The sequence below is a fragment of the Pogona vitticeps genome, chromosome 6 (assembly GCF_051106095.1).
Source record: "Pogona vitticeps strain Pit_001003342236 chromosome 6, PviZW2.1, whole genome shotgun sequence".
In the NCBI taxonomy this organism is placed as follows: Eukaryota; Metazoa; Chordata; class Lepidosauria; order Squamata; family Agamidae; genus Pogona; species Pogona vitticeps.
Window position 1 is genome coordinate 38,051,140 of NC_135788.1, and position 18,254 is coordinate 38,069,393.

General features: G+C 39.5%; 1 protein-coding gene across 2 annotated transcripts in view; it reads right to left on the reverse strand.

The window, feature by feature from the left end:
• Window positions 1-18,254, reverse strand: part of COLQ (collagen like tail subunit of asymmetric acetylcholinesterase) — a 54,979-nt gene that overhangs the window by 1,809 nt on the left and 34,916 nt on the right. For both annotated transcript variants that reach the window (XM_073003343.2, XM_020780321.3), the window contains 9 exons: window positions 17,717-17,743; window positions 16,214-16,258; window positions 13,328-13,363; window positions 11,180-11,260; window positions 7,260-7,356; window positions 5,201-5,337; window positions 3,967-4,086; window positions 2,827-2,947; window positions 394-496 (listed from right to left, as the gene is read on the reverse strand). In XM_073003343.2, coding sequence (XP_072859444.2) covers window positions 394-496; window positions 2,827-2,947; window positions 3,967-4,086; window positions 5,201-5,337; window positions 7,260-7,356; window positions 11,180-11,260; window positions 13,328-13,363; window positions 16,214-16,258; window positions 17,717-17,743 — 767 coding nt within the window. The remainder of the gene's footprint in view (window positions 1-393; window positions 497-2,826; window positions 2,948-3,966; window positions 4,087-5,200; window positions 5,338-7,259; window positions 7,357-11,179; window positions 11,261-13,327; window positions 13,364-16,213; window positions 16,259-17,716; window positions 17,744-18,254) is intronic.

Here is an 18,254-nt window from a genome sequence, read left to right on the forward strand (position 1 = left end):
TTTAACAGCCTTAATGTACAGGATGCTCTAGGGGCAAGCATGCTGAGAGTTAACACAGAAGAGGGCTTGCAGAACTGAATCTCATCCATTCTTTTTCCTGCCAATTAACACATTATTCTATCATGAACCATCAGGACTCTACAGTTAATTTCATTTGCAAATTAAATGTTTCCCGTCAGACAGTACATGACAGTCTGAGAGAACTACAGCTGCTACAGTAAAAATGCTGCTGACCAATGGAAGCTATAACACCAAGGATCGAATGTTATGTTGAAAAGGAAGCCCATTGCTTCTCTCTTCCTTGCCCATGCAATGTGTTGTTACCACTGTATAAATGAACAGCATTCTTCTGAGCTACAACAGAGAATTAGATAATATTTAAACTTGCCATACCCAGGGAGATAGGTTTTACACGTTAAATATCCAAAATCCTGTCCGTCACAGTCTTCAACACCTTCATGTCGGTAGCCATCTCCACAGTAAGCATGGCGGCATCCTAAGAAATGTAAAATAAAAGAGCACATGACATTTATTTATTCATAAGTGTTATAATGCACCTCTTTAAAGAAAGATAGTACAATGTGTTTCAAGAATCATAGAATCACAGAATACTGGAGTTGGAAGGGGGCCGCTGCTCAATGCAGGAATCCAAATCAAAGTCCCGTACTTTCCCGTGTATAAGATGCCCCCATGCATAAGACACCCCCCCACTTTTCTAACCCAAAATTTAAAAAAATCTAAATGGGGCTTAGCAAGTGTAGGGGGAAAGGGATCAAAGTGCTGCAGGATCACTTTGATCCCTGCTTTCTCGTGCAACTGCACGGTCGTTTTGACCCCTTTCCCCCTTATACAGCCACAGGATTGCTTTGATTCTTTCCCCCTCCTTTTGTTAAGCCCCATGGGACTTAGCAAGCAGAAGGGAAAGCAGGGATCAAAATTATCCTGCAGCGCTTTGATCTCTGCTTTCCTTTTGCTAAGGATTAGCAAGTGGAGGGGAAAGCAGGGATGAAAGCCCTGCAGGAACAATTTGATCCCTGCTTCCCCCTCCACTTGTTTTTGTACTCTCCTCAGCTTATTTCCATGTATAAGATGACCCTCAATTTAGTCTAAAATTTTTAGACAAAATTATTTATTTATTTATTTATTTATTTATTTATTTATTTATTTATTTATTTATTTATTTATTTATTTATTTATTTATTTATTTATTTATTTTATACCCCACCTATACAGTACATCTGGCAGATGGGTGTCTAATTTTCTCTTGACTGCAGAGATTTCCCATCCTGCTTATAACTTTTTTGAACTGTTACCATCTGGCAGAAGATATCGAACAATTAAGACTCGGACCACACATTTTCTCAATAGTTTTTATCCCAGAGCAATAATTGCAATTAATAATGAGCTTAAAGACCACCAGTAGTGAATAATTAGTTGGACTGTGTTACTTGGCCTGCAGTGTAGATGTTTGTATTTTTAGTGGGGGACTTTTAGTGGGTGGGGAGTGTTTGGGGAATTTTATGTGTCTGCATGTGTCTGGTCTCTGGGTGTCTGTGAATTTCGTTGTATGTGTATATACTTACAATGACAATAAATTATTATTATTATTATTATTATTATTATTATTATTATTATTATTATTATTACAGTATATTTGGCAGATGGGTGTCTAATTTTCTCTTGACTGCAGTATTCGAACACTGTCATCACCTCCCAAAGTAATTTGTTGTTATTAATAATTACTATGCCAGAATTACTTTCATTTATATCCCACCTTTCTTTCCTTCAGTAAGCGCAAGGTGATATCTATGGTTCTCTTCCGTAACACAATGGCTGACCCAAGGTTCCTTAGTAAGTTTAATGGCTCTGTGGTATCTAGCCCTGATTATCCAAATTCCCAGTTCAATACTCTAACCACTGCACAATACTGGGTCTCATGATCTGTAGTATTCATGTGCCTTCAGCTCTCTGGATAGTGAATGGAGCACAAAAGTGCTTCTTGTTAATAATCCAGGCTCCAACTAATGATCATTAATAATTCAATCCATTAATTTCAGTGGGCTTGTTCTAACTATTCTAATACCTGGATCCATATTATTTTGGAGAAAAAAAGAAGTCAAAACAACTAACAAATGCAAGAAATATTATTAAGTTCCCATTGTGCCATTCTTCCTAATAATAACAAGAAGAATAAAAGAAAATAAGACTGAGAAGAGTGTTAAATAAACTAAAAAGAATCATAATACAATTCAGTTAAATGTTTTTTAGAATAGTCCGGTTTTACCAGCCTAAATCAATAAATGTGGGAATCTACCTTTCCTCCAAGAAACTCTTGGAAAAATATATACTCCTCCCCAATTTGGACAATAATTCTGTGAGGTGGATGAGAGGGAGAGAGAAAGAGAGCGTCCAACAGACAGACATAAGGTCACCCAAAAAGTTTCCTGACAGAGGGAGAATTTGAATCCTGATTTCTCACTTCCTAAGCAAACACTGTAAACCAGTACAGCACACCACCTCGTTCTAATTAGAAAGTAGTGAAATTCTGATACCTATTTAGAGAAAGTTGTACACACCAGAAATGTTGGTCCCTGGTTTAAGGAATATCTGTAGACCATTGCTTTAAGTGACCACTGACATGGAAGAATAGCTCTCCCCACACTAACAACTTCATTAGTGTTGACCAACGACTGGTTGAGGTATGTGACTTAGAATGCTACATTCTGCTGTTTTCCTCACACAGTGGAGCACATGATTTTTAATAATTTATCCCATGGACAACAGTGATGTTTATGTAAAATAAAGAACTGAACAGCTCGAACATACTTATACAGCTATCCGTTACAACCGTGTTGCCATCATCACATTCTTCCCCATCCTGGACAATCCCATCTCCGCAGGTGTTTCCATCTTCTGTTGGATAATCCAGAGGGTAGAAAGGGGTAAGCTGCAAGACATTTATTTGAAATGGGTTATAACCATAGTTATTTTCACAGAAAGACAAGTAGTGGAAGAGGCATTTGAGGGCGGAGAAGCATAAAATCTTTTTCTTATTTGCTGGAAATTACTGGGGGGGGGAAATCATTCCAAGAATTTTGATTAACTACAGACATGGCTGGTCCAAGATATTTTGCTGCCTCAGAAAAAAGTTAAGGTGGCATCCCGCCCATTCAATGAACAAAAGCCGAGTGAACAGGCAACACAACATTATTCCAATATAGGTGTCAAGTAAAATTCTACTAGTTCTGCCCATAGGCATGACATAAGCAGTGTAGATCTTGGCAATAAATAGCCAAAAAATGGGAAGCCAATGTCAGCATTTGCTGTTGTGTGCTGAGTCACATGGCTATGTTGACCTCTGAATTTGTGGTGATTCACCACTGAGATTTAGAGCAATTATTTTGTGCTACTGTAAATAAGTAAAAGGATTTTATCCATTGATTTTTGTTATTCCCCCTCACACGTTCTTCTCTCTAGAAGCACAAAATATAAGAGCTGGAGCAGGCAGAGTGCCACTGAATGCTTAATCACCCTCTCCAGTTGGTTACTCGTATATGATAGGCATAAGATGGGCGGGCAAGCACATGCTTTGCTACAGTTAAACATTATAAGTAATAGAAATAACTGGATTGCCTGCTAATTATTCTGATGACCCTTGCTATGCAAGAGTATGATAGCACTGTGAAACTTACAATGTACTTCTGCACATGTTTACTCAAAAGGAAGTCCTTTTGTCCAATGGAACATATTGTTAGGGTTGCACAAGACATACCAGTTCCTGCTACATTCTTTTCACTTTGTACTTTTATTTCTGAAATGTATTCTACAGAAAGTAATTGGTAGCACTTTACTTCCCTGTAAAACTACCTTGCTTATCAGATACAAAAATCTGCACTACTTTTAAACACAGTGATTTCAGTGTCCTTAGGACAAAATACTTACCAAAGTTGCAGTTTTTGTTTTTACCTGGATCGGAAGCCATCCAAAAGTATCCTTGAAATACAAAGATCTCTGATCTCTTCGAAAAGCTAGAGCATTGTCCATCTTTAGCCTGTCCAGTTCTTCACGATTATTCACTACAAAAATCTGGAGAAGAGAAAGAACATAAAGTAGGAAGCCCCTATGTCATACTAAAATCCACTATGACAGAATAGGGATCTAAGGGCTCATTTGTAATGTGAAGAATTTCAGCTTTTAAGTTTACTCCTACCTCAAAACCTCTTGTTGTTGTCAGGCTGAATTATTATTCAGCCTAATTCATAACCAAGGCTGCTATAAACTTGTGGTTATGTAAATAAACAGAGAGTAAACTTAGGGTGGAATTATCTATTCTTTACCCAAAGAGAGGAGCATAGATGTATTCCAAATTTAGAAAGTGATATTGTGCAACCTTCAAAAGAGAACAGAAGACAAACAGGGCAACTCAAAAGATTGTGGTGTTCTAAATTTCTTAACTGTACATTTGGAAAAATTTAGCGGGAGGAAGGATTTGTATCATGTATCACCACAAGTATCACCATTCCCTTGGTACCTGTCATTAAACTCTCACAACGCACAAAATCTCATTATTACAGGAATTGCATGTAGTATGGAGCAAAGCTGCATTGCTCAATCAGTTTGTGGTGTGATTGCAGGGGAAATGCAATTTCCCAAAGAACAGAAGCATTATGTGGAAGAACTGTCTGGACTGTTATTGTCAAACAGAAAATAATTGGTCACTGCCTATCCAGAAAAAAAAAGTCAACAGATTTCCATTAAAGTTGAAGTGTAAGCCTCATTTAGTTGCATGTGGTGGTCCTGGCTAATATTTAATACGTTACGTGGCTTAATTATTAAGTGATACTTTGCATTTCGATTTTGACATTGTAGCAGGAAAGCATACAGATGGGAAGACAATACTGTAGTTACAGATATGGAATAAGATCCTCTTTTTTTGGTCCACAACTTCCACAACTCCATACATACCACAGCCAACAAAGTAATGTTTACCATTGTTGAAGAGTTGTCAGAGTGAATACTCAAAAGTAACCTTCTGAAGCATCCAGATTATATTTGGTACACGTGTCTTGTTTTCGGGGTGGGGGGGGGATTGTTTCACTTTCAAACATGCCCAAAGCAGGCAAGATCAAGTTGATCAAAGCAATCTTGGATGGCCAATTTATCCAACATGCTCATTTTAACTCCTATCAAACTCACTTACTGCAGGAACTTTGGAATAGGGTCCAAACAGTGGTTCCTCATATGATGGGGTATTCACATTTTGCTGTGGGTTGCAGAGACATTTCCCGGGAGGTCCAGGAAGCCCTCTTTCCCCTTTTGGTCCCATTGTTAGTTGCCCTAAAAAATAACAGATTTCCATATGAGAATATTGCTGAAATAGTTCCATACATCCTGAAAAGAGAAAACTGCCCCACTATCTGCAGGCTAATAATCTAATACTTAAAATGTGGATTCTATAACTTGTTGAATGTCTCTGATATTAAAATCTTTATAATAGGGTTGTATATAATATTTCTTGGATGTTATTGGTCTTACCCCTTTTGGTCTAATTATCTTTTTTTCACCACTGTTTGGTTTTCTCCTGAGGTTTTTGTGGGACTTGAAGGGCACACAGGGCTGTTATCTACAGCACACAGTTAAAGCAGCTTGATACCACTTAAGTCATTTTCACTTCATCTTATGGTATCCTGGAATTTGTAGTTTAGGGAGCATTTAAAATTCTCAGCTGTAGGTCAAGGGAATGGACTAGAACTCTCTAGAAGAAACTTTTAAGGGTCTCCCAAACTAGAAATTCCAGGATTCCATTGGATGAAGGCATGATATCAGATGGTTATAATTGTGTGGTGTCATTTTACTCTAAGTAGATGAATAAATTATTCTGGATATGAGTAACATTGCAGAGTGATTAAACTATACACCATGTTAAATGTGTAGCAAACAGATAAACTCCACTGTCTCTTCTTCCAGATAACTATTGTAGATGGCTGTTTGGAATCAGAACCCCCATTCATAGAGAAAGGAAATTTAAGCACCCACCCACCCACCCGCTGATTTTCCTAGGAGTCTGGCAGACAGAGACAGGACAGAGGAGCTGGGGGGGGGGGAATACCTGGAGCTTGGTTATGCAACAGATTCTGTACTGGGTTGCAGCTAAACAGAACTTAGAACAGAGTGTATAATATGCAAAAATATCTGATTCTGAAACCTTTAATGGCATTCAGTTTATTTTTCTAATAATAGATCTCACTTTGGTGGTCATCCCAGAATGATTTCCAGCAGAGAACCAACATACGATAAGAGGACACTAGCATGTGGAATTGAATTATATTGAAATACTTATTGAAATACTTATAAGATACTGTTTATATTACCTAATAGTGGAGAGAGTATGACCACCAAAATAAGGTCTATTATTATTGTGTTTCAAAACTATTTTAGGTGCATGAATGTTCCTGTTTCCAGCATTTTGGAGGTCCAAAGGGTATCTTCTGAAGAAGTAAAAAGACCATGAAATGAGCTTAGTGGATAATTATTTATGCTTGGAGCTCCTCGATTACCCCAAGGATCCAAGACTTTGACTACATTTGAATGGACTTTTTACTCAGCACTTCCAGACCTTAGACTTTGATCTTTTATGAGTAGGAACACTGGACGGCACACATTTATATTGAAAAACTTTATCATATTATTTGCTTGCTTAGTATCAGACAGAACATTGTTAACATACTGTATATTGTTGGTTGGTTTGATATAAGTTGTTGAAACACTTTTGTTGATATTTTTGCATATTACACACTAAGCTCTGAGGTTTTTTTTAGCTGCAATATGGAGTTTCCTGTGTTTGTTTTATCTTCTATTCCATACTCCCTAGATTTGGATATGTCTGTACAGTACTGGATTGGCCTGTCTTGTGTTTCCTTCTGCCTAGGGAAGAGCAGCTGCCAATGGCTTACAAGGTCAGAGTGCGAAGGTCCATGCCCTGTCACACCCTTCCAACAGCATTCTTTTCCACCTCCTAATTTACCCTGCCCTAGGTCAAATCTTTGGTTACCCTGCCCTAGTTACCGCTCTGCTTCTTACTCTGTGGTGCAAAACAGCTTCCACTGTCATGAAGGGCAAACCCAACACCACTCTAAAAATGTACCTTAAATGTGTGATTTCTGCAGCTAGTTGTGCAAGACACCTCAGAAGAACATGTCTCTTTTCTTCCATATAAATTAAGGGAGGGAAGCACAGGTATTTTGATGCTCCTGTCTTACCTGATACTAAAGGTCCTGGTGGACCAGACTGACCAGGAGGACCAGGTCTGCCAGGTGGGCCTGCAACTCCAGGAGGACCCACGTCTCCCTTTTGACCCTAACATTAAAAAGAAAGAAAGACCACACCTTGGAAGTTTTGAAAGGTGTTTAATTATAAATAACAGTCCAAAGCAGAGTCATGCACATGGAGACAAACTATGCGTTTTTTTAACTAAAAGAGAACCAGTATGCTATAGTGATTAATGTGCTGGACTGGGATTTGGGGGTAGGGGTGGGGATGGGGGTCTATGTTAAAATCTTCATCAAGTCATGAAAACTCACGGCATGGACTAGGGCTGGTCATTCTCTCCCAGCTCAACATATCCCATATGCTGGTGGTTGTGTGGATAAAGTGAGGAGGAAAAGAGCTACATACACTGACTTGGGGTCATTGGAGGACAGGACAGATGGAATTGCCTTGTTATGTTCTGTCAAGTTGCTTCTGAGTTATGGTGACTCTGATAGTTATCTGAGGTATGTCAGATATTTAAGGAGTATTTCCCATACCAGTCCTAGTGAGTTTCTTTGAACAAACAGTTATTTGAACCCAGGTCTCCTCAGCCTTAGGCTGACGTTCTGTCCATCACAACACAATGATTCTTTGGCAGAACTGCAGTGTTAGATAAAGGAAACTATACTATCTGAGGAAAAGATCTTATTGATTCCTCCATTTTACATACTGCAGAGAATGGTTTACTGGTGCAAACATTTGTGGGGGAATTTAGGCCAGAAACAGATGTTAGGGTTAGTCCACAATCATAGCTGAGAGCACACTGAAGTTGGAGAAAGGTGACTGAGGTAATCTGCTATTTGTGAAATCAGACTTCAAAGAATCCCTGTGCTTAAGTCCTGAAGACCACTCACCAAACAAAGCACCTGATCTGCTTAATCTTGGAAGGGGAAAGAGCTCATGCTATGGCACTCAATTCACATGAGCTAAAGATTTCCCTTTTCCAGCCATGGGCTATCTCTAACATCTGTTTCTGGTCTCATTCTCAAAAGCACTGCTTAGGCATATCAACAAATTTCAGGTCACTACATCCAGTCCTATAGCAATGTAGGTGTGACTACTTGTACCCGTTTCTCACTAGACAATGACTTCATAGCATCTGATGATCATAGAACAAAGAACATTGGGTACATGTTGCGCTTAAAAACAAAACTTACAGAAATATACCATCATGTTGCTGGACCAGAATATATTGTTTTTTAATGTGCAGAAATGCTGAGGAAACAAACTGCAAAGTATTTCTGCCTTAAAGCAGTTAGTTCAAAGAAGCAGTTACAATTTTTAGTGCAAAGCACACATTGTTTCTTTTTACATAGGTCCTGCAGCAGCATCCTGCACCAATATGAGCACTCTTTCTGCAGATGTGCTTTGAGGTCCAATAGCAGAACTATTCTAGCCCTAGAGCACCATCCTTCATTTAGTGGATTATGACCCAGAACTTCATCATGGAGTGATCCAAAATGAATAGCAGCAGTGACACATACCTCCATTTCCTTTTGCTTTTTATCTTTTAAAAAAACTGAAGAATGAGCATGAAAATGAGAATGAAAAAGAGTGGGAAAGCCAACGCAGTGGAGAAGTAGATATTGATGACTTGATATTTAACACATTTCAACAGTGGGGAAGTAGATTGTATTGGTGATATATTCATTTGTTTAAAACCTTATTTGCCTAGACTTAAGCTCATTAGTGGATAATGTTCAGTATCAATATACATATTTCCTAACGTTATTAATGCTGTTATGTGTGATCAAGTCGCCTCTGATGTTTGGCAACTCTATAAATGAATGACCTTCAAAATCTTCTGTCCTCAACAGCACGGCTCAGCTCTTGTGAAGTGAAGGCTGTGGCTTCCTTTACAGAGTTAAAATATTCTAATACAGTTAATAAAAATAAAAAATAGAAATCTCCCAACTTCACATATAAAGCTTGGTTTAGAAAAGATGGAAGATCTAGAGAAGATTTAGGGGACAAAAGAGTAAAGATGGTAGAGGAAGGCAAGAGACAGCGAGAAGCAGAGAAGACTGCTGAAAGGAAACCTATACATTGGGGGATCATAACCAAAGCAACATGGTAGGATGAGCTGCCCCTTAATTGTAGACCAGAGTTCTAGAAGACTTTTTCATAAGATACTGAACTGTCACACTCACATTCTTAAGACTAGTTACTTGATTTCAATTCACATGTCACTTAGATTGTAGCAAAGTTCGTGTATGAGTGATTACAAGTGGGTTGCTGTTGCTGTTGTTATTGTTGATTATAATGGTGATATTTAGCACTTGTAAGGTTGAGACCTGTAGATCTGCATGTAGCCTGGCTTGGTGTAAACTAAACAAGCCGGAGAACTCTTGGCATGAACTTGAAGGAGTCGACGAGATAAACAAGATGGATCTCAGAATGGAAGTGGAAGTAACACCTTCTTAATTTAGCCGCCATTGGAGGCATTTTATAGAGGGATGTCAGCTGGCTATGGAGGCAGGAAATGACTGAGTAGGTGAAAAGTGTCCCCTCTTATTTAAGAAACATCTATTTAAATACACGCCTCAGACCCTTCTCCAGCTTAGCCTCAGTCTTCAAAACAACATTTAGAATTGAAGAAAATGAGGGTCAAACTTAGTCATATTTAGAGTAGGTCCTGAAATCAATTGGATTTAAGTCGGCAATGTACATTAATGAATGGAACATAAATTGGTTGTTGTGGGTTTTTCAGGCTCTTTGGACATGTTCTGAAGGTTGTTCTTCCTAACATTTCGCCAGTCAACGTTTCTCCAGTCTCTGTCCTCTGAAGATGCCGGCCACAGAGACTGGCGAAACGTTGACTGGTGAAACGTTAGGAAGAAAAACCTTCAAAACACAGCCAAAGAGCCCAAAATAACCCACAACAACCATTAGATCCGAGCCATGAAAGCCTTCGCGAATACACGGAACATAAATTAGTAAATTTAAATTAGTCTATCATTAAGCATTATTGATTCTGGATTTATATAGTTGCCCACCAAGTTAGGCAAGGTAGCTGGGGAACAAACAAACTGTGAACAGTTCCAAAACTTTCTCTCCAAACTAGAGGAATAGACATTAAACTGACAAATTAGTTCCAATGCATGAGTAAAGAAAAAAATAACCTCATATATACACTGACAGATCTGAGCTAGCAACAATTAGGCAAGGGACAGTACTTGGATTTTTGTGAACACTGAACCTGTTTGCAACTGGTGTTAAAAAAACAAAACAAACATTCAATACTGGTCGTAATTAGAAAAGGAAAGGAAAATAAAACTGCGCATATCATATTGCCATTATAGAAATCTACAGTATAACATGGTTGGAATTACTGCTGAAATATTGCTGATATACAAGGGATACTGCAAAGTTGGAAAACTTGGAAGAAAAAAGCAATCAAAATCCTTAAGGGAGTGGAGCAATTCTCTTACGAAGAAAGGTTACAGTGTTTTGGACCGTTTAGCTTAGAACACAAAAATATATAGGAGACCTAAAGATAAATGTATGAAATTTATCACCTTCTTGTCTCATTATCTTGTGCCATCTTGTCAAAATCCTAGGGTTATTTTAGCATTACTGCTTTCTAGGCATCTTTTCTTCTTCACTAAGTAGTAGCATTATTATCTCTTATTCTGTTTCATTGGCATCCTCATTTCTCATAGACATATTCTTTATGGACTATTATGAATCATATCCTGTTTTGTTGGGTGACATTTAATCCAATAGATTTTGCCTTTTCAGATATTCCCTCAGCCCACTCATTTATCTACTCAGAACAGACCAACATGTTTTATGTAGTCAAAAAGGCAGAGTCACACAGCAGCCCAATGAAACATATTTTAGGGAGGAGACTATAACAGAGGACTCCTACCTGTTTGCCTCTTTTTCCAGGTCTTCCAATCGGTCCTCTGTGCCCTGGTGCACCAGGTTCTCCCTTTGGACCCATTTCTCCCTTTATGGAAACGGAATGGACAAAGAGCAGAACTTTAGTTTGCTTGGTCATATGATTATCTTATGTACAACGACACAGCAGACAATTCTGTATATGTAAAAAGGAAATGGGTTTGAAATTATTGTTAGATCTATTGTTAAATAGATTTCTTATTTTGGAAACAAAAACTCCTGTGAAAATCCAAGTGTCCTGAAATGTTGTTGTTGTTGTTGTTGTTGTTGTTGTTGTTGTTGTTGTTGTTGTTGTTGTTGTTGTTGTTGTTGTTGTTGTTGTTGTTGTTGTTGTTGTTGTTGTTGTTGTGTCTTTTGTTCTTTTTGTTGTCCCTATTAAAAACAAGCTCTTTTCCCCCAGAAAAAAAGGGAAGGATGGGTGGGTTCTGAGTCAAGTCCAAGTCATTGGGGGGAAAAAAGCTGAGTCAAGTCGAAGTCAAGTCACTAGTATGACTTAAGTCTGACTTGACAGCAAGTCCTGTGACTTAAGTCCCCATACCTGGCTCATAGGCTTCCTACCATACTTTGGAAGAAGCTTTTGGGGAGTAAGCATGAGTGGCCTATAGTCTGACCAGGATGGCTCAACCCATGGAGCACTCTTAGCGCTCAGTGCACAGGAAGCAATGAATTAAGCAATTAATTCTGATGACAGCTAATAGGTTTTCTTCACAAACTATGGCATGAATGGTGCCACAAGCCTTCCTACCTGCCTTTTCTCCAATAACTGACAAGAATAGGAAAGCCTTGTCAAGATCAACAGGAAATGACAACAGCTTACTTACAATTATTTAACTATGAAAAGGTAAAGGTTCCCCTTGACATTTTAGTCAGTCATGTTTGACTCTAGGGGGCAGTGCTCATCCCCGTTTCCAAGCCGTAGAGCCAGCGTTTGTCCGAAGACAGTTTCCATTGTCACGTGGACAGCGCTGCTATACACGGAATGTCGTTACCTTCCCACCAAGGTGGTACCCATTTATCTACTCGCATTTACATGCTTTCGAACTGCTAGGTTGACAAGGAGCTGGGACAAAGCAACAGGAGCTCACTCCGTCACGTGGATTCGATCTTATGACTGCTGGTCTTCTGACCCTGCAGCACACAAAGGCTTCTGCGATTTAGCCCACAGCGCCACCACGTCCCTCCATTTAACTATGTATATGGAGACAAATTTGCCAGAAAATTAGAATTAGATATTTTTTAATAGCATAGGGAAAATTGAATTTGCACATCAGTAATCTAGTGATAGAGATCTATTTGAATTTTTCCTGATCCTGAAGAAGTAATGTAACCTAAAAGGAATTCTCATGGCTTCTATAGGTTTTTATTTTGAGTCTTTTTGATCTTTGCTACAGTGGCTGGAAAATGTTTAAATGCCTTATTGGGAAAATCAAGAATGATGGGAACCTGTTAAAATTATCTATGGGTCCTGGCTTCCTAGTCTTAGAAGAAAAACACATTTCACTTGTGAATTTAACAATATGCCCTTATGTATATAAGGGGATGTGGTGGCGCTGTGGGCTAAACCGCAGAAGCCTGTGCTGCAGGGTCAGAAGACCAAGCAGTTGTAAGATTGAATCCACGTGACGGAGTGAGCTCCCATCGCTTGTCCCAGCTCCCACCAACCGAGTGGTTCGAAAGCATGCAAATGCAAGTAGATAAATAGGGACCACCTCGGTGGGAAGGTAACAGCGTTCCGTGTCTAAGTCGCACTGGCCACGTGACCACGGAAGATTGTCTTCGGACAAAAACGCTAGCTCTGTGGCTTGGAAACGGGCATGAGCACCGCCCCCTAGAGTCGAACACGACTGGACAAAAATTGTCAAGGGGAACCTTTACCTTTACCTTTTACCTTATGTATATGTCTGTTTTGAAGAAAGTCCAAATAGTTTAACTGAACTTTCTACAGCCCTAAACACACTAATACATTAATATGAATGTAAGCCCCACCAAATCAAGTGGAAATTAATTCTGCGTTAAAATGTACATAATTGCTTTGTAAATGGTTTCAGAGATCTTAACACCAACCACAACCAATCAGAGGAATAATATGAGATTCTTCTGCATCTTAGGCACATACCTTTTGCCCCAGCATTCCAGGAAAACCTATGTATCCCTGCAAGGAAAATGTGTGTGTGTGAGAGAGAAAGAGAGAATGTGTGTAACTTCAGTGAATCATTATGGCTTCTATATCAACAAAATATAAAAAGAGAGAAAGTTACTGTTTCATTGCTTAATCAAGCAGTCTATCAGTTTTTCCAGCAAATGCTTTTATATATTGTAAGCTATACAACACATTTGAAAATTGTGTTGTTCACAGACAGATATTTCTAGCTACATCCAGCAGAAATACCTATTATAATTCAGTAGAACGTCAATCAAATATACCCTGACATTTTATTATCAATCTAAGCATAGACAACAAGTGTTAACAAAGTTTGATTTTTGTTATGTGTGTGCTGTATAGTTTATATTTTTTGTAATGCATGCAAAGTTACCTTCATTCAGAATATTTATATGCTACTTTTCTGTCATTCAACCTTCAAGATGGATTACAAACTATAAATAAACTAACTATAAAATCCAATCAATTAGGCCAGTAACTTTCTTACTTTCAAAATATACAGCCTGCACGCTTAAGATCATCTCATTGAAGAGAACAAGGCTCCACAAGATACTAAAAGTCTAACTACTCACACATTTGGCCATTTCATGAGTGGAATACAGATGTTTAATTACTTTGACATTTAACCTAATCTGTCTCTCTGTGAACGACCAGTGCTGGGTTACCCAAATTTAAACCATTAAAGTACCATTTTAAATCCTGAAGATTTTGCAAATGGGATTATAGTTTTGTTCTTCATCAGATTCCAGTTCTTATAAGTAACACGTTGTAGACATTTTCAGCATGATATCTTCAAAATAGCATGAATCTATATACATTTAAATCTCAATAAGGAACATAGACTATAATCCCATTTTCTACATTCTTCACTAACATAAGGGCATAATTTGTAAACATTCATTTACATGTTATATTCTTATTTAAATCTAATTTTTCTAAGCCCCATGTTATTTTCAAGAGAGGAATGACATTATTCTAAAACAACATGATAAAAGACAAAAATGGGAGGGACCTAACAGAAGCAGAAGACGTCAAGAAGAGGTGGCAAGAATACACAGAGGAATTATATCAGAAAGATTTGGATATCCCGGATAACCCAGACAATGTAGTTGTTGACCTTGAGCCAGACATCCTGGAGAGCGAAGTCAAGTGGGCCTTAGAAAGCCTGGCTAACAACAAGGCCAGTGGAGGTGATGGCATTCCAGTTGAACTATTTAAAATCTTGAAAGATGATGCTGTTAAGGTGTTACATTCAATATGCCAGCAAGTTTGGAAAACTCAACAGTGGCCAGAGGATTGGAAAAGATCAGTCTACATCCCAATCCCAAAGAAAGGCAGTGCCAAAGAATGCTCCAACTACCGTACAATTGCACTCATTTCGCACGCTAGCAAGGTTATGCTCAAAATCCTGCAAGGTAGGCTTCAGCAGTATGTGGACCGAGAACTCCCAGAAGTACAAGCTGGATTCCGAAGAGGCAGAGGAACTCGAGACCAAATTGCTAACTTGCGCTGGATTATGGAGAAAGCCAGAGAGTTCCAGAAAAATATCTACTTCTGCTTCATTGACTATGCGAAAGCCTTTGACTGTGTGGACCACAGCAAACTATGGCAAGTTCTTAAAGAAATGGGAGTGCCTGACCACTTTATCTGTCTCCTGAGAAACCTATATGTGGGACAGGAAGCAACAGTTAGAACTGGTCATGGAACAACTGAGTGGTTCAAAATTGGGAAAGGAGTACGACAAGGCTGTATATTGTCCCCCGGCTTATTTAACTTATATGCAGAATACATCATGCGGAAGGCTGGACTGGAAGAAACCCAAGCCGGAATTAAGATTGCCGGAAGAAATATCAACAACCTCCCATATGCAGATGATACCACTCTGATGGCAGAAAGTGAGGAGGAATTAAAGAACCTTGTAATGAGAGTGAAAGAGGAGAGTGCAAAAAACGGTCTGAAACTCAACATCAAAAAAACTAAGATCATGGCCACTGGTCCCATCACCTCCTGGGAAATAGAAGGAGAAGATATGGAGGCAGTGTCAAATTTTATCTTCTTGGGCTCCATGATCACTGCAGATGGAGACAGCAGCCCTGAAATTAAAAGACGCCTTCTTCTTGGGAGGAAAGCGATGACAAATCTTGACCGCATCTTGAAAAGCAGAGACATCACCTTGCCAACAAAAGTCCGAATAGTCAAAGCTATGGTTTTTCCTGTCGTGATGTATGGAAGTGAGAGCTGGACCATAAAGAAAGCAGACCGCCGAAGAATTGATGCCTTTGAATTGTGGTGCTGGAGGAGGCTCTTGAGAATCCCCTGGACTGCAAGGAGAACAAACCTATCCATTTTGAAAGAAATCAACCCTGAGTGCTCACTTGAAGGACAGATCCTGAAGCTGAGGCTCCAGTACTTTGGCCATCTCATGAGAAGAAAAGAGTCCTTGGAAAAAACCTTGATGTTAGGAAGGTGTGATGGCAAGAGGAGAAGGGGACGACCGAGGATGAGATGGCTGGACAGTGTCTGCGAAGCAACCAACATGAACCTGACACAACTCCGGGAGGCAGTAGAAGACAGGAGGGCCTGGCGTGCTCTGGTCCATGGGGTCACGAAGAGTCGGACACGACTAAACGACTAAACACAAAACAATATAGTGCTAAAGCAATACAATCTAAATGAGGAGCAGCGTCTGTAATCCTATTTTCAATGGCTATATCATTGCATTAGAATATAGAATTGTGCTAAATCATCCCATAAATGATAGCACAGTACCCATTCCATTAATATAATAATAGAGGAAACTCTATTAAGCACCACTTAGATGTTCTATAAAGGTAATTTTACCTTGTCACCTTTGCTGCCTTTGACACCCTTTTCTCCATGAGCTCCCTGCAGAAACCCACATGAGAGAGAAAAGCTTACAAAACACAGAAATTCAAAAGTGCAGAATGAAGAAATGTACACAACATTTTTTATAATACAGAACATGTCTAGACCCTTTATCTTCCATAATTACTGGCCTTCATATATTCATAAAGGATAAGGTTATCAGTGATTAATAGTCATGATAGTGCCCCCCCAATAGCAGAGGCAAAGGTACCACATGTTAATTCCAATATCAGAGGCAATATACCTCTGATCACATACTAATAAATACTATGTGGAATTGAAATATGCCAGGCGAATCCATGGACTCGCCATGTACACTGTCTCCCTGGAGGTTGGATAAGGGATGTGATAGAAGGATTGCCGTCACTCAAAAAAGCTATAGATACATATCTCTTCTTGTCTATGTAGGAACAATGATCCCTCAGAGGGAGGAGAGAAAGGGGCATGGGGTGATGTTCAAGATACACATATAACATGGAGGAGGAGGAAGACCTTGAGCCTGAGGGAGAATGTATGAAATAAAAGAATAATCCTGGTGAGGGGTCCAGGTCCATCTGAGGATCCCCCCCCAAAAAAGGAGAGAAGTACCAGAATCCAAGCCTACTGCCACATCCTTACTACTGGAGATAACGTTGGGACCAACCCAGTCAGAGGTGCCAAACTAGGGCATGGACAGTGTAACTAAACTCCACTCAACTGAGATACAGACAGAGGAAGCAGCAAAAGAAGTGCCAACACCAGATGCAAAAGGAGCAGCAGATGCTGCCGGACAAGAACCACACTCTGCCAAGACTGTCTATACATCACATGCCCTGAACTTATTGCCATGGGGGTGTCCTGGCCCTCACTTCTCCAGGCTCCCATCTTCAGGATCTTGAAGGGACTATGAGTAGGACAGATTATATATAGAACCCCAAACTCTGGTGCTGTTAATTGGTGGCGCAGGGCAAGAGACGATTGAGCCAAGGCTAGTGCTAGTAAACTTCTGTGATTATATAAACCAGGCCCAGGCACACTTAGGGTTATGATGATTTCTGCTGGAGGCGCCTACACAATACTATCATGACTCTGCTAAGAACCAGGCACCTGAGCCTTTGAACTTCTCACAATGCTTTCACGTACCTAACATTGCATTACTCCAAGGCACTGTAGTAAATCTGAATGGATGCTTAACTCTGGAAGCCCAGGGAAGCTAGTGAAAGCTCTTTATAGGAGGCAGGGGATATCACATGGCACCTGAGGATGTTGGGCACAGATGCCAACAATGCCCACTGAAGAACTTTATGAGCAGCTTGGGAACAAACAGTTGGGTGCCATGCATAAGTGGGTCAGGTCCTGCCATCTTGAACTCATCAACATATTACTTCTCCCCCACATTTTTTCCTTTTCCTTTTGGTCTGAGAAGCATAGATTACCGTGGTTGAAGTAATTAAACTAAGACATCTCTGTATCACCAACCTTTTCTCCTCTGCTTCCTGGGTAACCCTAGAAAAAAGGACAGTGATTTTAATGTGACCCACATATGAACTTCAAAGAAAGCATGAGAAAACAACACCACACTTTCCTTTATAGCCTTTCCAAAGAAACTACAAATCAGAATATGCAGCGTGAGTGAGAGCAACACATTGCAGCCTCCAAGCCAGCATGAGAAAAATAACCATAGTCACACATTGCAAGCATCAGGGCTGGCCCCATCATAGGCAGAGTGAGGCAACCACAGCAGATAGCAGATCTGGGTATTAAGAAAGCACAGCAAATTATTAATTATGTACTTTGTTATTATTATACAGGTATTTTTAGAGACATGTATTAAGAGAGGTGATTGCAGAATATTCTGTCTTAGGCCAGAAACAGACGTAAGAGATAGCCCATCACTGGAAATGGGAAATCCTTAGGTTATGTGAATGGATGTGTCATAGTAAGAGCTCCTCAAATATCCATTACACAAACCAGCTCCCACTATCGATGACTGGTCTTCAGGACTTAAGCATGGGAT